At 41.9% G+C, this 25621-nt stretch overlaps 1 protein-coding gene across 1 annotated transcript in view; it reads right to left on the reverse strand.

Annotated features, from left to right (window-relative positions):
* The window catches only part of LOC137095348 (dynein axonemal heavy chain 10-like), a 105971-nt gene extending 87749 nt beyond the window's left edge, over nt 1–18222 (reverse strand). Inside the window, exons 1-12 of the mRNA XM_067461895.1 lie at nt 17969–18222; nt 11619–11705; nt 9094–9242; nt 6548–6656; nt 4982–5097; nt 4618–4834; nt 4016–4173; nt 2665–2895; nt 2219–2409; nt 1760–1958; nt 1314–1508; nt 906–1076 (exon numbers count right to left, since the gene is read on the reverse strand). Of these exons, the coding sequence (XP_067317996.1) occupies nt 906–1076; nt 1314–1508; nt 1760–1958; nt 2219–2409; nt 2665–2895; nt 4016–4173; nt 4618–4834; nt 4982–5097; nt 6548–6656; nt 9094–9242; nt 11619–11705; nt 17969–18188 (2043 nt within the window). The 5' untranslated portion in view covers nt 18189–18222. The remainder of the gene's footprint in view (nt 1–905; nt 1077–1313; nt 1509–1759; nt 1959–2218; nt 2410–2664; nt 2896–4015; nt 4174–4617; nt 4835–4981; nt 5098–6547; nt 6657–9093; nt 9243–11618; nt 11706–17968) is intronic.
* Nucleotides 18223–25621: the final 7399 nt, after the last annotated feature.

A 25621-nucleotide genomic window follows, 5' to 3' on the forward strand; every position in this document is an offset into this window, starting at 1 on the left:
ATCTTACTTAGCCTAGGCAACAATAGGATGTAACTCATGATGGGATGCTTCCTTTGCCATATATAAAGAAAAATAAATGACAATAATCGTCAAGTAGTAAGGTTCTGGGGATTGACTCATGAGGAGAGGCAAGTAAGAAATAAAATAATAATAATAATAATTGTTATTGTTGTTTTGTTGTTGTTGTTGTGTTGTTGTTATTGTTATTATTATTATTATTATTATTATTGAGGTGGTTTTCAGTCCGAGTGGGTAAGAAATAGGTTTGTGGCCTAAAGCAGGCAGGGGTCAGGGTCAAGGAGTGGGAGCTTAGGTCTTGTGGGAACTGAGTAGCCAACTGTTGAATCTGAGAATTTACAGAGCCTGGTGAAAAGTGATTTGTCTGTGAAGTCATCTGAGAAAATGTTCAGGCAGACCAGTACTGCATCCTAAAGAGAAAAGAGTTCAGTCTGATGGTTTTCATTAAAGATTTTTATGGAAGGTTTAACAGCAGAGGAAGCAAAGTACTAACCCCTCCAATCATCTTACAGTATATTGCCTGGGGATTCCTTAGTTTGGAAATATTAACAGAAACTAGCCTTTCCTCCACAAATGTTAAGATTTGCCGGAGACCATTTAAGTACTGAAACATCTATGCATTTATAATTTAAAACATATAAAAATTGTAATTTTTTAAAAGGAAAATGCCACACTTTTGTAGCTGTGGGAGGGCTATGGAATTGGAGACCTCAACAAGCAAAGTGGGACAGTGAGTAAGAAGTATCACCTGTCCCACAAGCACCAAGGTAACACTGTGAGGTAGAATTTTGTTGCATGAATTGCCAAAGGTAAAACTGTGAGGTGGGATCTTGTGCATGAATTGTCAAAGGATACCCAAAGATGTGATGAAAGGAACAGCAAAATACCTCTTTACCATACTGCACCAGAATGTCATTGAATTTCATCATCATCTGCTTATTGATGGTTTCCCGAGAGCGGATGTGCTTGAAGTTTAAGAGCATGTCAAAGGCCGCTTCTGCAGAACGAAGAGTCTTAAATGACTCATCAATGAAGTTCTTGGCTTCTTTTTCTATATCCTGAAAATGAAGCAAAACATTTTAAAAGAACAGAATATCGCAGTGATGATATTTCATTTCATGAAAAAAATAGCATAAATGCGAACCCTAACACAATAAAAGGTATACTGTAGCAAAGACAGTGGGCTAAAAAGTGAGCTAAAAAGACAATTAAACTTTGCTAATTCTAGGAGGAACATAGGCAAGAATGTTTCGCCAGAAGCCAAAGAAATATAACTCAAAATCTCAATTTCTTACCACAACTTCTAGCCTAAATTCCTCCATTGCAATCTTCCACTGAGTTGCACATCTGATGTTGAAAGGATCAAAAGTCAGAACCTCCATAGGTCTGACAAGGCCATCAACTCTTTGTAAGACTTCATCAATTCGTTTTGGATCCCCCGTGACAGATTTCAATTCAGGACCAAATATGTTGTAAAATTCCTCTATAACCTATTGCAAGGAGAGGTTATTTTAGCAACTATACATTTGGCACTTTGTTGCTGCCTCCATTCACTGATCCAAATGCAAATCCACAAGAGTAGGCTCCAAATAAAATGCTACATTATATCCATGAAATCTAACAGAAGTCCTCAGGAAGTAGTATTAAAGAAGGCACAGCATCACAGGCTCCAGTGTGGCTCAAGCTCCTCAAACTGTGTGAACCCCAATTTCACTCTTCAATAATCTAGATATGCTGTTACCTGTAAGACGTTATACAGGTCTTGACAAATCGTAGCCATATAATCTGTTCTTTCAAACAAACGCTTCCTATCGAATTCCCACCGTGCATCTCTTCCCGAAGCTTCAATTTTGGCACGGACGTCAAAATAACACTCCTTCCAAATTTCAAGTGTTTGCTTAGCTTCTTTCATCTTGAGTTTGGCAAGTCGTCTGTCTTCTCTGCAGGTCCACACGAAGACACAATCAAATTAGATTTAATCATAACTAAAAGTAAGATTAAGGAGAACTTAAAGTAAAAATGGGAAAAGGGAGGGACAGGAAGTGGCTATGCCCAAGACTGGCTCCTGATTTGCAGGGAACTAGCATTCCATCTGCAATGGGCCTCTGTGACCAGGGCTACCAATGCAAAAAAAAAAAAATCCCAGGAAAAAGATGCATATCACTAATGTACCTGGACCAATTCACATATGGCTACATACTTGAACAAAGTTCGTAAATCCACCACTTTAGCAACTCTTGCCGAAATCTCCCAAGCAATCCGCTCCATGAGGGGGACCATGCGTTCATCCTTGTTGTAATGCCGTGAAATAATCCAAACCATCCTTAAGGCATTCAGCAGTGATGGGATCGTATCCAGGACAACGCTGAAGCTGGTTCCATGTGTTAAATTCTTTGGAAGGGATGGCAAATATTGTAAATCAAGAAAAACATGAAAAAGGAAGGAAAGAAGAAGAGGTTGAGCCAGCCTGGGGGAGACATTGAAAGCCTCCAAGGAACTAGAGTTGCCTTTCAAATAAATATTACATAATAATACATAAATATTACATAAATAATACATAAATACTTCCAAGATTCTAGTTGCTCAGAGATCTCGTTCAAGGAAAAAGAGATCTCCGCCCCTGCCTCTCCAACAAGCCATGCATACCTTTAGGTGTCGCTGAATAGTGGAGAGGAACCTCACGTTGTCTACCGCTTCCACTTGATGCTTGCTTAGTTCATTGACAACTACTTGCAAATTTTCTACAATTCCAGTGTTGGCAATGTCCAGCACCTCCAAGACCCTTTGGACTGCTGGAAACCTGATTTGCTCGGTAAGGGCACTCAAAGTGGCACTTCTCTCGTGCCAGAGCTCTATTTCAGCAAGTGGACCATTCCCCTGAGAGTAAGAGGAAATCAGACAAGACACAGAACACTGAAATAGAAGCCAGATGCCATGCCATCATTTCTCAAAAGCTTGAAGTTTTCTTTGTGTGTGTGTGTGTGTGTGAACCCATTGCCTGTAAAGCTCTTATGAATAGGGTACAGCTCCACAGTACAGACAGAGCTTAGAAAAAGGACAACCAAGCCTTCAAAAGTACAAAACACCTTCTCTAAATGGAAACAATGTACATATTGGGAGCTCTTTAATTTACCAATAAGGTGACTGTGAGGACATATAACAATTAGCAGGCAATGAAGGTTAATCAGTACAAACTAAGGTGTCCCTCCTATCCTATTTTGTGATGGATAAAGCTCAGTGCCAAACAGTCCAGAAACAGAGCTTATCTTATGCCCAGAGCTGGCTTTCTCCTTTATATAGCAGCACTAGCCTTTCAGTCAGCTGAAAAAATACTGTCTGGTGTGCAAGCTAATCTTTCTTGCAAAAAACTAGCCCAGGAGCTGTCAATCTAAATACCCTAGTCCCTATTTAAAGTAAACTGAACTTATCACTGGGGTGTATGTATGTGCTGGGTTTTCAGTGGGTATACTCTAGTTGAGACTAAATTGGGTATTTATGTCATAGGCGACCCCCACCCAGGAAGATGTTGTGGGACTACAATTCCAAGCAGTCTCAACTAGCAGAGCCAATGGTAAGGGATGCTAAGAACTACTTGCTTATGATTTCCAGAACTCTTTTTTTTGCTGGCTGGGGTGTATCTGGTGAGGCTTATATCATATTTTCTTTTTCTGCTATTCACACATATTCAGTAAGGGACTATGTGCTATTCCCGTTCTCTCCACCATGGGGCCTACAACAAATCTCTGGTAGAAAATCCCATTTCAGGGGCAGTCACACTGCCAGGCAAAGAAATGCTGAATCTGTTGACAGATGCTGCCCTAAGAGGCAAGTTCCTACACATATGAAAAACAGGGCCATATCAATCCATGTCGACTGGATGTGATGTGGGGTATGGTCCAATATATGTAGATAGTACTCAGTTGGTGACCACTTTTGTAATATTTCATAAAAATGAGGAATAAGAATGCAACTTGCTCTGATAAACCTATTAATTCACCTGGGGGACTTTTTTTGCTAGTTCTTCAACTACTGACGTTATTAACTTAATCCAACCATTTGCAAGGTTTTCCAGTGTTTCAACAATATCCCGATCACTGGCAAGTTCATTCAAATCACCGTCTAAGCATAAGGTGGGCATGTTTAACTTAATTTCCCCTGTTGAATAAAAATGGCATTAGCTTCAATTAAATACAGAGTCACAAGAAGAAGTGAGTAATAAATGTATTACAATACTACTACTAATAATAATAATAATAATAATAATAATAATAATAATTTTTGTGTTTTTATTCTTATTTTATTCCATGATTTCTACTCACAAGGAACAACATAGGAAGCTTCTGCTCTAGATTTATTATCTTTCCACATTTATGCCATAGTATTAGTCAACTCTTTAGCTGCCCAAAGCTTGCTATCAATCCCTTTAACATTCCACCCCAACTCCAGGTTTCAAGAAAACTGGAATGGAATTGCAAATCCATCTTCCTCTATGGCTACCAGTCTACTTTAACCCATGACACAGACATATATAAACCTAAATATGTTTCCTTCGTTCATACATTAACATGAATTGCAGATAAGAGCCTTTGAAGCATTTACCTTCCATTTGTAGTATGGTTCTCTGAACATGGTTTAGGAATTTCTGCATATTCATTAAGAACTCGTTCCTTAGGTTTTGAAGGCTGTCTAGTCCTGATGACCTCATCAAGATCCTCCCAACAAATGGGAGGCCTCCAACCAAATGGGAGGCCTCCAACCTTTCAGCTTCTGGGTCACTTCTGCGATATTGGTTATGACACATTGCAGGCAGAAAGACCTGAAAAAACAGGACTTGTTTCCACCACCTTCAATTCTGAAGGAAATGGCTAATTTCACTTGCAACTTTTCACACTATTACAGGCAAGCAGTCATTAAAGGCAAAGAATCAATCCCAGTTATCTTGAAACAAAAACAAGCCTCTCACCAATCCCAAGAGCTGCTTGAGCATCACCAAAGTATGACCGTTTAGTATGCCGTACTCCAGGACTTCTGGAAGAACGTCGTTTGCTTCTATTAAGTCATTTGGTTCAGTAACAGTTTCTGAACAGTAAAAGGAAACAGTAATTTGAGGAGTTGTTCTGATACACTGCTCTTGATTAAAAATTGAATTATAAATTCATGTTAAATTATATTTATTTATTTATTTATTTATTACAGTTACTTTTACCCCGCCTTTCTTAATCCCCTAGGGGGGACTCAGGGGCGGGTTAAAAGTATATGGTACACATCCGATATTTCACCATCACAGAAAACAGGCAGGAGGATACCTATTGGAATTCTGTTTCTTACTTTGCCCATAGAAAATTAGTATAATTGCATGGAAGTTGAGCTCCATGCCTCATTTCCTTAGAGAAGGGTTTTCTTTATATGGAAAAGTATTCAAACATTATATACAAACCTATAAGAACTGTGCCATAGGATTTTTCTGCGCTAGTCTCTATTATTAATGCCTCTTCATATACAAATATTCAAGTGCAAGTATTGTTGGCTTTTGTGGTACACAAACACCAACTACAAAGGAAAGAAGGCTCACTAGTTCAGGCATTTTTACAAGGGCAACAAGAACCACCTTATTAAATCCCATTTTATGGCACCTGAAAGACTAAAATATTTGTGATTTTATAAAAAAAAATTGGAGTATATCAATATTCTCATGAAGCATACTGTAGTTTACAAAAGCTTATGTCACAATAAATTTGTTTTATTCACAGGGAACAACATAGGAAGCATCTGTTCTAGATTTATTATATTTCCACATTTACACCATAGTATTACTCAACTCTTTAATTTGCCCCAAGTCTCTTACAGATTTATGTAGCTACTTCTCTGGAGTTAGCTAAATCCAATCCTCAAAATATCTCTGGACTACATAGACTCTCAGAGAATTAAAGATTCACAACACACAAAATGAGAACTATCAGAAACTGGACTATATGAATGTCTAGTCTTTCTGTGTTAAACCATTAATTTTCTATTCTTTGGCTGCATTTGCATTGCAGAATCAATGTAGTTTTACACTTTCAACTGTCGTGGCTCAATAGTGTGGAATCCTGGGAGTTGCAGTTTGATGAAGCACCAGAATTACTTGGCAGAGAATGTTAAAGACCTTGTAAAGCTACAGCTTCCCTGATCCCACAGCATTGAGCCATGGCAGTTAAAATAATGTCAAAGGGCAACAGCAGCTCTGCTGACTGGGGCCCATGGAACACCAGCTCCAACAATTATCTGGAAGACCACATATTCCTCACCCTGCTATACACAATATGAAACTTCCTAAACTTTCATGTAAACCCTCCTGTTTTCTGAAATCTTTTTGAAATACCAGTTGAAGCCTGTTCCTCTATTGACAAGAAGGGTATCACCAAGTTTCAAGAAGTGGGTATCCAGGTCTCTGTTATTTAAAGTCTTTTTCTTAAAAGAACCAGGTTCCCTTTCCCACAAACTCCTTATCATCTAGAAGTTTCCAGAATAAATCATCCCTGTAAAATACCTGAAGTGTCTCTGAGAAAAAACACAATGTCGTTCTCCACAAAGTCGTCTGAGAAGTCCGTCATAGCCATGTAATAATACTGATTGTACACCTCCCGTTTTACAATTTTCTGAAATGGATGGCAACAAACGCAAAAAGTTGGAATGACTCAGAGTATAACTATTCATAGTAATTTTTCTAAACTGTTGTCTGCTGCAGAATGGCATCCACATGGAGTGTTTTCCAAAATAGTTGAGAAAACTAATCTTTGTTATCATTGACACATACATTCGGAGTCAGGCTATTCTGGGGCCTTGTGTAACATAATGGTTTCTGTTTAACTGCTTCAACATGCAAAATAAGTATAAGATACACAGGACCTACCCTGCTGTCTTTGTCTGAATCCCTGTCTGGGATTCAGACAGGGATGCAGCCCTTTTCCTCAAAAGGAATGCAAACATGTGAATCCTCCAGGAAACAAAAAAAATCTTTTCACAATATTATCTTTGTACTGTAAGCGTTATCTATTGCTTTTCTCTATTCTCAATAAAAAAAAAATTCTAATGCTTCTTCCCGAAATAATAACTCTCCTTTGAAAGGGATAAATGCCAAATTGTGATGTGATCTGCATCCCAATGGTGTAATCATAAAGGTTTTCCTTCTTAAACTGAATGGATTAAAACTGTGAGTTGCAAACACGATGGAAGCACACGCAGCATGTTACAAACTCTGACACCTTATTTTATTCTTTTCTAATGCTCTGTTCAACATTTGCAAATTTTAATTCTGTACTTCTAATTTTGGACCCCCCACCCCACAAAAAAAGATGGGATCCTAACAGAGAGATGGGATCCTAACAGAAAAAAAAAACAGAAAAGAACATGGAGTTAGTGGTGACCCATATGCCTTATAGCCAGAGGATGATGGTTTAACTGATGATTTAGAGAGGGTTGTGGATTTTCCTGTGGCACAAAGTGATGGGCCCTCAAGTCTGGGAAATTCAGGTCAGGGAAATGATGGTTCTCTCTGTGAGAAAACTGGCTTGGAAAGTGTAGGGCTTCAAGGCCAGTCAGAGGAGCCAGAAGGAGCAACAGCAGATAAGGAATTGAATGAAGATCTGAGTGATAAGGAGGGTTCCCAGGAGAAACCACCTGTAGATCAACAAAAGTTGTGTACAAATCACAGCCGAAAATAGACTAAGTCAGTCAGAGAGATTATGTGGGAATGTTGTGGAGAAAATTCATGGGAGACGTAAGGCTTTCATGGGTGCCCATTAAACAACAAGTTGCTTACTTTAATGGCAGTTCAGGCAACACTGCCTTAGAGTGAGAAGCTAAGCCTGAGATCTCTTGGTCTTGGTTTAAGTCAAGACTTGGTTTTGGATTTTAATATCCTGGAAGTTTTCTATGTTCTTGTTCATGTACTCCTGTTCAAGTTTTACTAGTTATATCTTCTTGCTTGTTAACTTATCCTGTACCTGTGATTTCTGGCTGTTCCTGGACTTTGTCACCTCTGGAACTTTATGAGACATTTGGATTATTATTTGGTTATTACCTGTTGCTAAACCTTTTTGGATTATATATCTTCTTTTCTTATTCCTGATTTTTATATGCTTTTAATGTGTTTTACAATAAACTGATTGCTTATATTCCTGGACTCTTGTGTCGTGCGGTGGTCATAGGTGTTTCCAGGCCTGGAGTGCAACAACAGCCTTGATCCGACATTCTCAGTTGCTTGATTGGATGAAGGAAATCTTGAGGAGCAGCACTTTGATTGCGTAAGCAAAGTGGTGTAACAAACATATCATCACTGAATAAATGTAGGCAGAGTTGCCTTACCCATGCATGTAGTTGTGCATGCATAGATTTGTTAATAATGAGGTTCTGACCTGACTGGCGTTACTTTCAGTTAAACCTCCGTATAGGATTCCAAGCTTGTACTCTTAACAATTGATATTTGAAAGACGTTATTTGGCTGTTTATCTTTGTGACTGCGTAGAGGAGTGCATTATTTTAAAAATATAATAACTTCCCCGTCTACACAAACCACTAGCTCTGTGTTCTGAATTGCAAAGTCTCTTCTGGAGCACTGCATTTCATAACTCTATGCATTACTCAAATTGAGCTATAATAGAGATAATGGTAAAAGACTAAAAGAAATCAGCATGGAAAGAGAAACAGAAGAGGAGCATTCTGGGTCCAAGATGGAATAATTTGATTCTTGAGATGTTGTTGGACTACAATTCCCACCATTCTTTACTGGTCATGCTGTTCATAACTGATACGAGTTACTTTCAACAACACCTAGAGGTCCACAAGTTCCCTGTCCTGTTTTACAATGAAGTTACAGCAAAATCGCTTCAAACAAAAACTCTGAAAAATGCCATGGCTTGAGGCTGAACTGAAACAATAGTTTTTTAATGGGGTTAATGACAACATATTGTATTTAATCCTCACTCTTCCATTCCGCACATGATTAGCATGGCCTCCTCACTTAAATTTTCAAAAGAAACAAAGCCCATATTTCTGGCTCACTGCAAAGTCAACAGTGAAGGTGGACAGACTTACTTTACCCATAAAACCTTTTGATTCCTCTGAAACCGGTGTATGTGCTGAGTCAGCTTTGCTTTTCCCAATGGAGCCCGCGGAAGACTGACCAGATGTAATACGTTTTCCCATGGAATCAGACAGAGTGCCTCTGCTTTTCCGGCTTTTCTCTTTAAAAAGGGGTATAGTCAGAGTAAAAGAAATTAAAGACAAGAAAAGAGTTCAGCAAGACTTAAGCAGCCTTAAGCACAGGTTGTCATCAAATGGAAATAATCAACCATTCAGCTTTGTACCAATGTGGACTCAGAAGTACACTAGTAGTCAGTATTAACTGGTGCAATTTTGGCATTTCTTTCTAACCTCTTAACCTTCACTAAAATCCTTATCAAATGAAGTTTCTGAACCATCTTAAAAGACAGCCTTCTGTTATGTACATTACACTGGAAGTTTAGAAGTAAGTAGTGTTTAAATAATAATCAAAGATCAGTCCATTAAGTTTATGTTAGTACAAGGGCTTTTCGACAATGATGCCACCGATGTTTTCTCAGATAGCATTCTTATCAGCACTTATCAGCTGTAGGACCAATTTACTATCAAGATCAAGTTCCTGACACTCACAGCCCTATATTCCACACAACCCTATATCCCAGAATATCAAGGCAGGAAATCCCACAATATCTGGTTTGAACTGGGTTATTTGAATCCACACTCAGATAATGAATGGGGGATTTTCTGCCTTGATATTCTGGGATATAGGGCTGTGTGGAAGGACCCAGAAAGGAGTAGAAATCTCTCATCAATACCTTATGTGCCCCCTTCCACACAGCTGAATAAAATCTGCTTTGAACTGGAGTATATGGCAGTGTGGACTCAGATAACCCAATTCAAAGCAGATATTGTGGGTTATTCTGCCTTGATATTCTGGATTATATGGCTGTGTGGAAGGGCCCTGTAACTAACCCTTCAGGAAGGACTGGAATTATTGCAACACTACCTTACATTTGTAATCCATCAAGGCGACTGAGGATATTCTGTGTAAATAAGGTGGAATGTGGATCAAGGGCTTCAAATGATGAGCTACAGGAGGAAAAGTGGACTAAGGGCCCTTCCACACAGCCCTATATCCCAGAATATCAAGGCAGAAAATCCCACAATATCTGCTTTGAACTGGATTATCTGAGTCCACACTCAGATAATGTGGGATTTTCTGCCTTGATATTCTGGGATATAGGGCTGTGTGGAAAGGCCCTAAGGGATAGTATGATGTAGTGGTTTGAGCATTCAGCTCGTGACTCTGAAAACTAGAGGTCAAATGCTTGCTCAGCTATGGAAACCCACTAGGTGACCTCTGAACAAACCTTATCAAGAAAACCCTGTGATGAGGTCCCCTCAGGGTTGGAAACAATTGAACGTGCACAAAAAGTTGTCTAGGAAAGTGTGTCAAATGCAAACAGACCACCACATTTATGTCTACATTTTGCATGTTTCCTCTGTGAATTGTAGTAATCATAATATGTAGAGCTCTGAAAACAGTTCTGTGAGACATCTATGTGAACTGTATTGTTCAAGATCCCTGTCACTACTTCAGATTATGCTATGTCTCCCCGACACACACAACCTGGTCATCCTCCTCTGTCATTTGGAGTCAAAGCAATGTGACTAGAGATCCACAAACAATATTTCATGTAGTTTATAAGATGCATGACAAACGCTCAATATAGCAAATAACACTACGTAGCACATTTTTGTTCCTAGGTTATAAACATCATTTCCTAATTGGTTCTATCATAAAAACAGGAAAACAAAGTTTATTAAACTGAAAAAGGTTGTTTTGCGGGAGGGACACCCTGCAGCCCATTTTGCTACACTTTTTTCAATTAATATCTCATCGAGTCTCAACCAATTCAACTGAGTTTGTGGCTGCCACAAAAACAAAGTTTCTGGAGTAGAACTACTTTCAAAGTAGGCACTGCACAACTAAACAGGAAATAACACTTTCAAATCAAAAACATCTTTTTTTCAAATTGTGTTACATAGTGTAATTAGGATTTCTACAGAGTATCCTTCCTTTTTTCTTGTAGCGTTAACTGCAACTTTTGCTAGTGGTGTGGAAAACTCAGGTAAGTGAAAGACATTAAGGAAAAATTAAATAACCTTTTTCAGTGCTACTAACCCCATCTTCACGGGGCTCTAATTAGGTGTATTTTACATTAACAGACCAATATCATGGGTCTCTGGATTCTAATATTGTTTCTCTCTCCTTCAAATTTAAGGCTGGTCCTCTAAGGCAGAGTGAAGTAACTTGATTTGAGGTAACTTATTTCATTTATTTTTTTCTGTAGTTATTGTATGGGAAGGGAGAAGTATTTCTTGGATTTATTTTTTGTTTTGCCTTAGGTGCCACAATAATTTGGCCAGTCTTGAAATAGAGGGGGCAAGAAGAGTCGGTTATTTTTCTGCCTGAGACATCAAAATGTCTTGAGCCAATTCCCAACAGGTCTCCAACTACTAGGAAGGCTTTTCCTAATTTCTTTCCTCTTACGTACTTCCACCTGACATGGAAAGGGAAGAAACGCCATACAGCTTATCTGAACGACTTTCTGCTTCTCTAAGAGCCTCTTCAAACGATATATCTGTTTAACAACAAAAACGACAAAAAGAACATCTATTATACACATATTACAATTAAAAGGCATATATGGAGTTATTCCACAAGGATGGATCTCCATTCAAAGCAGAGAAGTGGAGAATATATATGACAAATCTTCAGGGAAAAGGGAGAATATATATGACATATATTCAGGAAACAAGGAAGGGAGAGTATATAACAAACATTCAGGAAAAAAAAGAAAAAGGATAATATAAATGACAAATTTTCAGGGGAAAAAGGAAAGGGGAAGATAAATGACAAATACTCAGAAAAAAGGGAATGAAGAATATATAGTATGTCAAATGTTCAGGAAAAAAGGAAAGGGGGATATCCTATCGGATCTGTTGTTGATCCACTCCTTTGGACTTCACACAAATCTACCCTTGTAATCAGAGGTGACACGCCCCCCCTCCAAATAAAAGATGGTTCATAATCAGGGAATTCATAGTTTTGCCAAGAACACCAGGCTGGAATGATATAAAAAGAGTTAAGTTTTGGCCAATCTGCAGAAGGACTAACAACTACAACAAGGACCCATCTCTTCCCAACCCTGCATGCCCCCTTATCCTAATATGAACCCCTGTCTATGCCCCATTGTTGTTCATTCGTTCAGTTGTCTGCAACTCTTCATGACCTCATGGACCAGCCCACGCCAGAGCTCCCTGTCGGCCATCACCACCCCCAGCTCCCTCAAGGTCAGACCAGTCACTTCAAGGATGCCATCCATCCATCTTGCCCTTGGTTGGCCCCTCTTCCTTTTTCCTTCCACTTTCCCCAGCATAATTGCCTTCTCTAAGCTTTGCTGTCTCCTCATGATGTGGCCAAAGTACTTCAACTTTGTCTCTAATATCCTTCCCTCCAATGAGCAATCGGGCTTTATTTCCTGAAGTATGGACTGGTTGGATCTTCTCGCAGTCCAAGACACTCTCAGAACTTTCCTCCAACACCACAGTTCAAAAGCATCTACCTTCCTTCGCCCCATGTCCCCAATATGCCCCATGTCCCCAATAATTTCATATATGTATGTATAAAGCATGAGGTAAGTTGACCTTTTTATGAACTCTGGCCAGCTCTTCCTGACTCAGGTGCCACAAGCTGCCCTGGGTCTGCATTTTTGTTGAATGGGCAATCAAGCATTTCTATACATCCCTGTATAGACTACTGCAACGCGCTCTACGTGGGGCTGCCTTTGAAGTCTGTTCGGAAGCTTCAAATGGTCGAATGGGCAGCAGCCAGGTTGTTAACTGGAGCGGCGCTCAGGGCACACAACTCCTCTGTTGCGCAAGCTCCACAGGCTGCCAGTTTGCTACCGGGCACAATTCAAAGTGCTGGCTTTAGCATTTAAAGCCGTAGACAAGTGGGTCTCAACCTTCCTCATGCCGCGATCATCGGGAGAGGCCCTTCTCTTGGTCCCACCACTGTCACAAGTGTGGTTGATGGGAACAAGAGGGAGGGGCTGCTCTGGAACTCCCTTCCTAGAAAGGTGCAATCAGCCCCCTCCTTGCTGGCCTTTCATTCTCAAGTTAAAACCTTTCTATGGAATCAGGCCATTCCTGAAGATCAACAATAGGTAATGACCAGATAGATACAGGTAATAGTATATTTTTGGAATGCTATTTCAGACCAGCAATATTTTAACACAGCCTCAAGGAAACTGAGTTTTTAGGACACTAGAACAGCTCTTTTAATGGATAACCTTAATGGCCTGAGGGTCAGATATTTTTTTAAAATTGTATAATAGTATAATATTTTGATTTGTTAATTTGTTAAATTTGGTTTATGTTGTGTGTATTTCAGAGCCCCCAGTGGCGCAGTGGGTTAAACCGCTGAGCTGCTGCACTTGCTGACCGAAAGGTTGCTAGTTCAAATCTGAGGAGCGGGGTGAGCTCCCGCTGTTAGCCCCAGATTCTGCCAACCTAGCAGTTCGAAATCATGCAAAAGTGAGTAGATCAATAGGTACCACTCCGGAAGGAAGGTAACGGCGCTCCTTTCAGTCATGCCGGCCACATGACCTTGGAGGTGTCTTTGGACAATGCCGACTCACCGGCTTAGAAATGAGCACCAACCCCCCAGAGTTGGACATGACTGGACTTAATGTTAAGGGAAAATCCTTTACCTTTACCTAGTGTGTATTTCTGTTTACTTTGCTTCTACGATGTTTTTGGTTGTATTTTCTAGGGCTGGGCGGTTTCGTTCGTTAATTTCATAATTCATTATTAACTCGTATTTAAATTAGCTTACGATCTGATATTGAGCCATGCAGGAGCAATTAAAAATTGAAACAAATTTTTCAATTTATTTCGTAATTGTTTCATAATTGTTTCCGTATGTGTGGTGCAAGTTTTAGGGTTGTTGTTTGTTTTATCAGTGATAAAAAATAAATTATCACACCAACAGTCAACAGCAGAGGGAGAGGGAAGCTTCAGGAGTTCCCCCTGTCCCATTTGGAGGGGTTTTTTTTTCATATTGCGCAATCGCGTCCGCCATTAACGAATCGATTCGTAATTGTTTCGTAATTGTTTCGTAATTTACGAAATTTCATATATTTCGAACTTTTTTAAAGAAAAATTTCAGAATTCTTTTAAAAAACGAAACGCAAAAACCCCCTAAAAACGAATCGAGTTTAGAAACAAATTTTTCCGTGGTTACCCAGCCCTAGTATTTTCATGTTATGATGTAATGTTGTCCTCTTTAACCATTGTACACTGCTTTGAATCCCACCCATGGGAGAAAAGCGGGATAAAACAGTTCCAGCCCAGCTCACCTGTCCGAACATATCTCTCCCTATGGATCATCTAGGAGTTCAAATCTAATCTAATCATTTATTTTGGTCATAGACCAGCACAGGAAATGAAAGTCACAGTTTCAAACGCACTTGGTATGTTTAGTACATTTAAAATATAAATATAAATATTGAAGCTCAATAGGGGTATAAGATCATCTGGAGAGGCCCTGTTCTCTGTCCCGCTTTCTTCGCAGGTGGGGACGAGAGACAGGGCCTTCTCAGTGGTGGCCCCCCGGCTGTGAAATTCTCTCCCTAGGGGTATTAGATCAGCCCCTTCCCGCCTGACCTTCTTCAGAAAAGTGAAAGCATGGCTTTTTGAACAGGCCTTTGGGAACCTAGTGCAATAGATAAACACGGGTCTATGTGAAATCGAATACAGGAACAGCTAAGATGATGTTTTTGGGCGATGAGGCTAATAGTGAAGGTAGTGGTTTTATGTTTTAAATTTTTTAATGTATTTATTTTATAATTCTGTTTAAAATGTTTACTGTAATTTTTACATTGTTTTAGTGGCACTGAATAGCTACCTATGTTGTAAAGCCACCTTGAGTCACCTTTGGGTTTGAGAAAGGGGAGGTAGAAATATCATAATAAATAAATAAATAAATAAAAATAAAATGTCCCCAAGGTATGGTTCTCTATTGGTGGGGAAGCAGAGCACTCTGCAAATGCTCCACGCTCTGGTTACATCCCGTATAGACTACTGCAACGCTCTCTACGTGGGGTTGCCTTTGAAGACTGCTCAGAAGCTTCAAATGGTCCAGCGTTCAGCAGCCAGGTTGCTAACAGGAGCGGCACTCAGGGAGCATACTACTCCTCTGTTGCGCCAGCTCCACTAGCTGCCAGTTTGCTACTGGGCACAATTCAAAGTGCTGGCGTTAGCCTATAAAGCCCTAAACGATTCTGGCCCTCCTTACCTCTCCGAACGCATCTCCTCCTATGAACCGACTAGGACACTAAGATCATCTGGGGAGGCCCTGCTCTCTGTCCCGCCTGTATCACAGGCGCGCTTGGCGAGGACGAGAGACAGGGCCTTCTCAGTGGTGGCCCCTCGGCTGTGGAATGCCATGCCTGCAGATATCAGATTGGCCCCCTCCCTGCTGGTGTTTCGGAGGAAAGTGAAGACCTGGCTGTTTGAACAAGCATTGGATTAAACAGTGTAATTGAACATAGGAATACGGAATAATGGATGATGAGACTGGATTCTGATTTTACTGTTGAGGCGCTAATGATTGTTATTCTGATGTTTAATGATTTATGTTACAATTGTTTTTAATTGCCCTATACTTGTCTCGTGATGTTTTGTATCGATGTTGTTCACCGCTTTGAGTCGCCTGAGGGCTGAGAAAAGCGGTATATAAATAAAGTAAATAAATGCTCAGAGGCACTCAGGCTGGCTCCACACTGCCCTCTCTCCCAGGATCTGATCCCCGGTTATCTGCTTTGATCTGGATTTTATGAGTCTACACCAGGCATGGACAAACTTGGGCCCTCCCTCCAGGTGTTTTGGAGTTCAACTCCCACAATTCCTAACAACCTCAGGCCCTTTCCTTTCCCCCCTCAGCTGCTTAAGTTGAAAAGGAGAGGGAAAAAGAAAAGGAAGGGGCCTGAGGCTGTTAGGAATGGTGGGGGTTGAACTCCAAAACACCTGGAGGGAGGGCCCAAGTTTGTCCATGCCTGGTGTAGACTCATAAAGTCACCTTTGGGTTTGAGAAAGGGGAGTTAGAAATATCCTAATAAATAAATAAATAAAAATGTCCTCAAGGTGTGGTTCTCTATTAGCGGGGAAGCAGAGCACTCTGCAAATGCTCAGAGGCACTCAGGCTGGCTCCACACTGCCCTCTCTCCCAGGATCTGATCCCCGGTTATCTGCTTTAAACTGGATTTTATGAGTCTACACCAGGCATAGACAAACTTGGGCCCTCCCTCCAAGTGTTTTGGAGTTCAACTCCCACAATTCAGGCCCTTTCTTCCCCACCCCTCCAGCTGCTTAAGTTGAAAAGGAAAGGGAAAAAGAAAAAGAAGCACTGCCTGAACAACAAGCAAAAAGTGGGTGCTAGAAACAATATCTTACGAAATCTGACTGGCACAACCTGGGGTTCACAGCCAGACACAGTGAAGACATCTTCCCTTGTGCTATGCTACTCTGCTGCTGAGTACGCATGCCCAGTCTGGAACACATCTCACCACACTAAAACAGTGGATGTGGCTCTTAATGAGACATGCTGCATTCTCACGGGGTGTCTGTGCCCTACACCACTGGAGAAATTACACTGTTTAGCTGGTATTGCACCACCTGACATCTGCCGGGAAGTAGCAGCCAACAGTGAAAGGACCAAGGCAGAGACATGTCCAGCTCATCCCCTGTTTGTGTATCAGCCAGCACGTCAACGACTTAAATCTAGAAATAGTTTTCTAAGATCTACAGGGACACTCGCTGGAACACCTCAGCAAGCAAGAGTCCAAAAGTGGCAGGCTCAAACCCAGAACCTCAACCAATGGCTGATACCAAATGAGAGACTCCCCCCTGGGCACACAGAGGACTGGGCAACTTGGAAGGCGTGGAACAGACTGCGCTCTGGCACCACAAGATGCAGAGTCAACCTCAAGAAATGGGGCTACAAAGTGGAATCCACGACATGCGAGTGTGGAGAGGAGCAAACCACTGACCACCTGCTGCAATGCAACCTGAGCCCTGCCACATGTAGGACCTTCTTATAGTAACACCAGAGGCACTCCAAGTGGCCAGCTACTGGTCGAGGACATTTAATAAACTATCAAGCTTGCAACCTTCAGAAATGGGGCTACAAAGTGGAATCCACGACATGCGAGTGTGGAGAGGAGCAAACCACTGACCACCTGCTGCAATGCAACCTGAGCCCTGCCACATGCACAATGGAGGACCTTCTTGCAGCAACACCAGAAGCACTCCAAGTGGCCAGATACTGGTCAAAGGACATTTAATCAACTACCAAACTCACATATTTTGTATTTTGTCTGTTTGTTTGCTTTGTTCTGTTAGAAATGTAATATAATCGACTGGTTGCCCTGACACGACAAATAAAATAAGTAACTCCAAAACACCTGGAGGGAGGGCCCAAGTTTGCCCATGCCTGGTCTCCACTGCCAGATAATCCGGGATCCGATCCTGGGCGAAAGGGCAGCCTCTGTTGGCTCACCCCATCCCCTGATGTGCAAGAGAAGCTTAGGAGGCCAAGGCTCAGCCCCAAAGGCCTACGAAGAGGATGGCTTTTGCACTGAGAGGGAGCCAAAGGAATGAACCACCACTGCAGGCTCCCATGTGTGTTTTGGACTTCATCTCCCAGAATTCCCGGCTGCTGCCTGAGCTGAGGAGGCTTCTGGGAGTTGAAGTCCAGAGCCCCTGCTTGACGGGAAGGGAGAGGAGTCCGTGAGGGTGGCTGCTTTTTCCCCAAGAGGCGAGGCGAGGCGAGGCGACGCACCGACTTCCACGTCGACCTCGTCGAGGCGGGTCTCCTGCCGGAAGAAGAGGGCGAGGGCCTGCCCTTTCTGGCCCGCGCTGCCCACGTTGAGGAAATGCAGGAGCAGGTCGGCCTCGGCGCCGTCGTTGCGGTTGAGCAGCTCCTCGAAGGGGGCCGTCTCCTTGATGCCGAAGGCCTCCTTCAGGCGCTGGCCCACCCACTGCACCCGCACGTCGTCCATGGCCGAGACCGCCGCCCGCTCGGAGCCACGCCGCTTCCAGCCGGGTTTAAGCCAAGAGACGCTCGCCGGTCCCCATGGCAACCGAGGGGGCGGGGCTTTCGCCCCTCCTCCCCGTCCAGGCGGCACCTGACTCCCTCTAGCGGTGGGTCCGAGAATGCAGCCTTCATGCACCTCCCAATGGGGATGGCCTTCTCCACCTTATTATTACTTTACTTATTTATTATATATTTATTTATTTACTTTACTTGTATACCGCACTCTCTCAGCCCGTAGGCGACTCAGTGCGGTTTACAGCCAGGACAATATACAAGGTGCACAACATTAGCATTTAAAACAGTAACTAAAGCAACTATATCAATATAACAATACAACAGTACATCAATATAACACCTATACATCTATACATCTATATAACTAATCCATCACGTCTCATCAGTAAAGTCATAATCCGATCTCCTCGTCCATTATTCCAAGTTCCAAGATCAATCAGTTGGTTGCACTGCTTAATTAAATGCCTGTTCAAAGAGCCAGGTCTTTACTCTTCTCCTGAACGCCAGCAGGGAGGGGGCCGATCTAATGTCTGCGGGAAGGGCGTTCCACAGTCGAGGGGCCACCACCGAGAAGGCCCTGTCTCTCGTCCCCGCCAGCCGTGCTTGTGAGGCTGGTGGGATCGAGAGCAGGGCCTCCCCGGATGATCTTAATGTCCTAATTGGTTCATAGGGGGTGATGCGTTCGGACAGATAGGTCGGGCCAGAACTGTTCAGGGCTTTAAAGGCTAAAGCCAGCACTTTGAATTGTGCCCAGTAGCAAATTGGCAGCCAGTGGAGCTGGCGCAGCAAAGGAGTAGTGTGCTCCCTGAGTGCCGCTCCCTGAGTTACTTAGGAGATCCCTCATTGGACGAGTAAGATGGTCTTCCTTGATTACTATTTTTGTGGGTTTGTAGGTGGCTGTGGAGCCCTATTCTTTTTTTTTTAATGTAATTTTTTATTAAAGTATTTGAAAATAACAGCGAAAGAGGGTGAATATTGAAAAAGGAAATAGCACAGTAGGAAAAATTTGAAAGACACCACCCCTCCCCCAAGTCCAAAAATTAAAAAAGAAAAGAAAAATAGGGAAAAAAAGAAAAAATATGATAAAAAGATATATATATATATATATATATATATAATAGGAAAAAAACAATAAAAAATCTAAAGATAAAAAAAAAAGTATTATCAAAAATTTAAAAAACGGTTGACTTCCATCTCTCTATCAGGTGTTGCGTTCTCAATAATGTTCCCATTGTATTCACACGAAAATGTTCCTCTTATTTACTTCTTTCTTTCTCATAATTTTCATAGAGGGTCCAATCGGTCCTCTTTATCGGATTCCCGGTATTCTTTTTCAAGAAAAAAGTTAGTTCATCCATTTCTCTTATTTCTCTAACTTTCCCTAACCATTCTTCAATGGTAGGGATACCATCCTGTTTCCAAAGTTTTGCCAAAGATATTCTCGCCGCCGTCGTAATATAAGTAAATAATCGATCTTTTCATCTAATTGTAATTCTAAGTCCGTGAAACCTAATAGATAATATTCTGGTTTCTTCTTGAATACTCTCTTCAGGATTTTTTGTGTCTCTTCATGCACCATCAACCAATATTTCCCTATTTCTTTACATGTCCACCACATATGATAAAAAGTGCCTATCTGGTGACAACCCTTCCAACATTTATCAGAAGAATTTTTATTATAAGAGATAATTTCTTTGGAGTGGTATACCATCTGTGGAACATTTTTATCCAGTTTTCTTTTAAATCTGTTGCATAAACATATTCTTGACCTGCATCTTCTCCCACAGTGAAGGCATTGGTTTCCAGGTGGAAGGCGGTCCTGGTCGGGATTGGCTTGACGCGCCTTCCTCCTGGCACGTTTCTCTCTTTCACCCTCCACTCGTGCCTCCTTGAATTCTGCAGCACCGCTGGTCACAGCTGACCTCCAGCTGGAGCGGTCAAGGGCCAGGGCTTCACAGTTATCAGTGTCTATGCCAGAGTTTTTAGGGTTGACTTTGAGGCCATCTTTCAATCTCTTTTCCTGTCCACCAACGTTCCGTTTTCCGTTCTTAAGTTCAGAGTAGAGCAACTGCTTTGGGAGACGGTGGTCAGGCATCAGGACAATGTGGCCGGTCCAGCGGAGTTGATGGCAGAGGACCATCGCTTCAATGCTGGTGGTCTTTGCTTCTTCCAGCATGCTGACGTTTGTCCGCTTGTATTCCCAAGATATTTGCAGGATTTCCCGCAGGCAGCACTGATGGAATCGTTCCAGGAGTTGCATGTGACGTCTGTAGACAGTCCACGTTTCGCAGGCATAGAGCAGGGTTGGGAGGACAATAGCATTATAAACAAACACCTTGGTATCCCTACGGATGTCCCGGTCCTCAAACACTCTCTGCTTCATTCGGGAAAATTCTGCACTCGCAGAGCTCAGGCAGTGTTGTATTTCAGTGTCGATGTTGACTTTGGTGGAGAGGTGGCTGCCAAGGTAGTGGAAATGGTCAACATTTTCTAATGTTACACCATTAAGTTGTATCTCTGGCATTGGGGAGGGGATGGCTGGTGACTGCTGGAACAGCACTTTGGTTTTCTTTATTATTATTATTATTATTAAACTTTATTTGTACCCCGCTAGCATCTCCCGAAGGACACGATGCAGCTTACAAAGGCCAAGGCCTCAACACAACAACAGCATAACAAATACAACTCAAAGCAAATCAAAAACATAAAGCAATAACAAAACATTACACCATAACACAGTAAAAACTAGGGCCGGGCCAAGTAATGAGTACAGATTAAAAAGTGCTGGGTGTGACAGGTGGTATGTTGGATTTCAGGGCAAGTGCAATGTGCAGAGAATCTTAAAACTCTAATAAAGTGCTTCTGGGACATAATGCTGGAGTATTCCTATTCCGGAAAGGCACATCGGAATAGCCACGTCTTCAAGCTCTTCCTAAAGACTGCCCACTGGGGCTTGTCTGATGTCCTTGGGGAGAGAGTTCCAGAGTCGGGGGGTCACCACGGAGAAGGCCCTGTCCCTCGTCCCCACCAATCGCGCTTGCAACGCAGGTGGGATCATGAGCAGGGCCTCTCCAGATGATCGGAGAGATTGTGTGGGTTTAGAATCATAGAATCGTAGAGTTGGAAGAGACCTCATGGACCACCCAGTCCAACCCCCCTGCCAAGAAGCAGGAAAATTGCATTCAAAGCACCCCCAACAGATGGTCATCCAGCCTCTGTTTAAAAGCTTCCACACTCCGGGACAGAGAGTTCCACTGCTGAACAGCTCTCACAGTCAGGAAGTTCTTCCTAATGTTCAGGTGAAATCTCCTTTCTTGTAGTTTGAAGCCATTGTTCCGTGTCCTAGTCTCCAGGGCAGCAGAAAACAAGCTTGCTCCCTCCTCCCCATGACTTCCTCTCACATATTTATACATGCCTATCATGTCTTCGCTTAGCCTTCTCTTCTCTAGGCTAAACATGCCCAGCTCTTTAAGCCACTTCTCATAGGGCTTGTTCTCCAGACCCTTGATCATTTTAGTCGCACTCCTCTGGACACATTCCAGCTTGTCAATATCTCTCTTGAATTGTGGTGCCCAGAATTGGACACAATATTCCAGGTGTGGTCTAACCAAGGCAGAATAGAGCATGGGGAGCATGACTTCCCTGAATCTAGATATTAGACTCCTATTTCTGCAGGCCAAAATCCCATTGGCTTTTTTTTGCTGCCGCATCCCATTGTTGGCTCATGTCTAACTTGCTGTCCACTTTTTCACACGTACTGCTGTCGAGCCATGCTTCCCCATTCTGTATCTTTGCATTTCATTTTTTCTGCCTAAGTAGAGTATCTTGCATTTGTCATTGTTGAACTTCATTTTGTTAGTTTAATCTGTTAATCTGTTCTTATTTTACTGCGATTAGAATAATATAATACTAATACTTTATCTGTAACCTGTCCTATCTCCCCCGAAAAGTGGTAAACATTTAATGCCAAAGTGTTCTGTTGCGCGCTGGGCCTGAGGTGAATTGCTTTAAAACAGGACGTGCAACTTGAGCCCAGCGGGAAGCCAGGGCCCCCGAAGAGAAGTTCTTAAGGATTTTCCACCACAAACAGTCTTTAGAGGGCTTGTGAAATATAACGAAGTCTTTTATTGATGAACAATCAAATAGAAACTTCTCTCGTCTTCAAAAGGTTAACAAATGCTTCCAGGCATTTGTGCTACTGGTGGCTTCTAACTGTTACTTTACTCTAAAAGAAAATTCCTTTCCAACTTCTCCCAGGCTGACTGTGAACTAGGCCTAACTGATGTGGGCTCCACTACTGGGTTGAACTGTGTCTCAAAGCACTGAGTGGACCTACCAGTAAGGCCTGAAGGCTCTTCAGCTGGAGTTCTTTGATATTCAAAGCTGTTTTTCCCTCCGAATTCCTCAGAGCTTTAGGGCTGTTTCCCTGGGAATCTTTGGGAATCTTTGGATGCTCTTAAAGTCTGTTCTCCCCCAGAAAGTCTTAAGGGTTAAAGCTTTTGTACAGGAGAAGCCTGTACACGTCCTGTACATTAGTTTTCCTTGCTGAGACTGACCAAAATGTTTTTTTTTCCCTCTCAGAGCCCTGAACAGGGGGCGGAACCAATGCTTAACGATGATGGACAGGAGGCTTGCCCTATAACTGCAAACTTTAACAGAAAGCCACCCTTCTGCAGAAACCCAAACCTTGGGCTGCAAGCAAACATTTAATACAAAGCAAATAAAGCTGGGGCTTCTGGTATAGCCATACCAGCACACCAAAGTGAACAAAACAAATCACAAGTAAATAGCATCAATGCAAACTTAAAAATATAAATGACAATCAAATAATAGTTAAAAACTAATAAAGCCCATAAGTCACATTTTCATCAAAAGGATCTAAATAATTAAAGTGCATTAAAAGTATAAAAATGATGCCTGATGTTATATAGCATAATGTGATGATATACAACAGCCGAACAGCACCAAAGTGCATTTCCAGTGTCCGAGCAAGGAGATATTAAGTTGTTCTAATCTCTGCCTCTCCATAAGCTAAGGTACAAAAATGGATTTTGAGAGGTTTTTTAAAGGAGAGGAGGGAAGTGGCCATTTTTACTTCAAAGTGGAGTCCATGGCATGTGAGTGTGGAGAAGAGCAAACCACAGACCACTGACTACAATGTGGTCTGAGCCCTGCCACATGCAAAACGGAGGACCTTCTTACAGTGACACCAGAGGCACTCCAAGTGGCCAGCTTCTGGTCAAAGGAAATTTAATATAATGCCAAGTTTTAAACTTTCTTTGCAGTTTTTTATACATCATAACAGTACTCTCAATTCACTTCTGACACAATAAATAAATGAATAATTGGTGATCACTTGTGTCAGAGTCGGATGTTCTTCCAAGCTTAGGGTCTTGGCAGTGGGTGGCTGTGGAGCTCTATTCTTGATCCGCATGTTCTTCCACAGTGAGGGTATCGGTTTCCAGGTGAAGGCGGTCCCAGTCAGGGTTGGCTTGACATGCCTGCCTCTTGGCACATTTCTCCTTTTCGCCCTCCATTCATGCCTCTTTGAATTCCGCAGCACTGTAGGTCACAGCCGACTTCCAGTTAGAGTGCTCAAGGGCCAGGGCTTCCCAGTTGTTGGTATCTATGCCACAGTTTGAATTGAATTTGGCTTTAAGTCCATCTTTAAATCTCTTTTCCTATCCACCAACATTCTGTTTTCTGTACTTTGGGTGGAAGTAGAGTAGCTGTTTTTTGGAAGATGGTGACTGGGCATTCAGACAACATGACCAGGCCAGCGTTGAAGGCGGAGGATCATCGCCATAGTTTCTTCCAGCACGCTGATGTTTGTCCGCCTGTCTTCCCAAGAGATTTGCAGGATTTTTCAGAGGCAATACTAATGGAATTGTTCCAGGAGTTGTGTGTGGTGTCTGTGGACTGTCTACGTTTTGCAGGCATATAACAGGATTGGGAGGACAACAAATACCTTGGTCTCCCTGCTTCATTTGGAAAAATGCTGCACTTGCAGAGGTCAGGCGGTGTTGTATTTCAGTGTCAATGTTGACTTTTGCAGAAAGATGGCTGCCAAGGTAGTGGAACTGGTCAACGTTTTCAAACTTTACACTTTTAAGCTGTATTTTTGGCATTGCAGAAGGATTGGCTGGTGAATGCTGGAATAGCACTTCAATTTTCTTGATGTTCAGTATGATCAACAGATCAGATAAAAAACAAACAAAGTAGAACCAAACAAATATGAATAACATATTTGAAAGGATTTATATTATATAATTTATATCATTATATCATTAAATTTATATTATTAAATATAAAAATAGATATTATTAAATACAGGTAAAAATTCCCATAAGTTTATGATGCCATTTTTTTGGTGATAAGTGAGTGCTGCGGCACAAAAGCTGGCCATTTTAGCTGTTACCATTAGATTGTGATCTGTCAGCAAGTAGTGTATGTAAAACACATCAGTTCTTCCAGGAAAGCTTTGTAGAATTGGGTGGAGAAAAGTATGCTGGGTGGAAGCCACTGTAGAAGGGACAGTATAACAATAAATGTCTTATCATCTCCACCGAGTCATCACCACAAGGACATACGCATGCATCATAGGGGACTTGGCAGAGCCTTTTCAGGTTGTGAGCTGCTTTGGGTCTCAAACCGGATACAAAAGCAGGGTGCAAATAAATATAGGAATTATAATAATAAAAATAGCATGGGTGGAATGCTTTTTTCCTGTCTCTCTCTCTCAAAGGACTAAACATGAAAGTAGGGAGACGATGAAGTAGGGATCTACATATTTCTGTCACCTGGCAACTCTGGCTGTAGGACGATAGTCCCTTCAGGTTGGAAGATATGTTTGAGAATGGAATCCCCTTCTTTCTCTGGTGGCTTACAAACAGAGGTTGGACGGGCATCTGTCGGGAGTGCTTGCTTGTGTGTTCCCACCAGTCAGAGGGTTGGACTGGTGGCCCTTGGGGTCTCTTCCAATGCTAGGGTTTACACATTGTTATGGTTTTTATTCCTAGCTACTTTGACTCTCCTTTGGCAGAGAAAAAGTGGGGTATAAAAATAAGATTCTATGATTATTCTTCACCAGTGACTCCATCGCCTTAGATTGATGAGCATTGCAGTTTTACATCTGCAAGGTCACACATTCCTACTTTAATGCTAGGACTAGAAAGCCGCTTTGGTTAACTCCATTAAATCTGGCCACTTGAATTCAGTGGAAAGGACCACTGAATTCAAGGCAGTGACATCTCCAGCCCATCCTCTGTTTGGGTATCAGCCAGCACGTCAACGACTTAAATCAAGAAATAGTTTTCTAAGATCTATAGAGACACTCACTGGAACACCCCAGCAAGCAAGAGTCCAAAAGTGGCAGGCTCAAAC

The sequence above is a fragment of the Anolis sagrei genome, chromosome Y (genome assembly GCF_037176765.1).
Source record: "Anolis sagrei isolate rAnoSag1 chromosome Y, rAnoSag1.mat, whole genome shotgun sequence".
NCBI classification, from domain to species: domain Eukaryota; kingdom Metazoa; phylum Chordata; class Lepidosauria; order Squamata; family Dactyloidae; genus Anolis; species Anolis sagrei.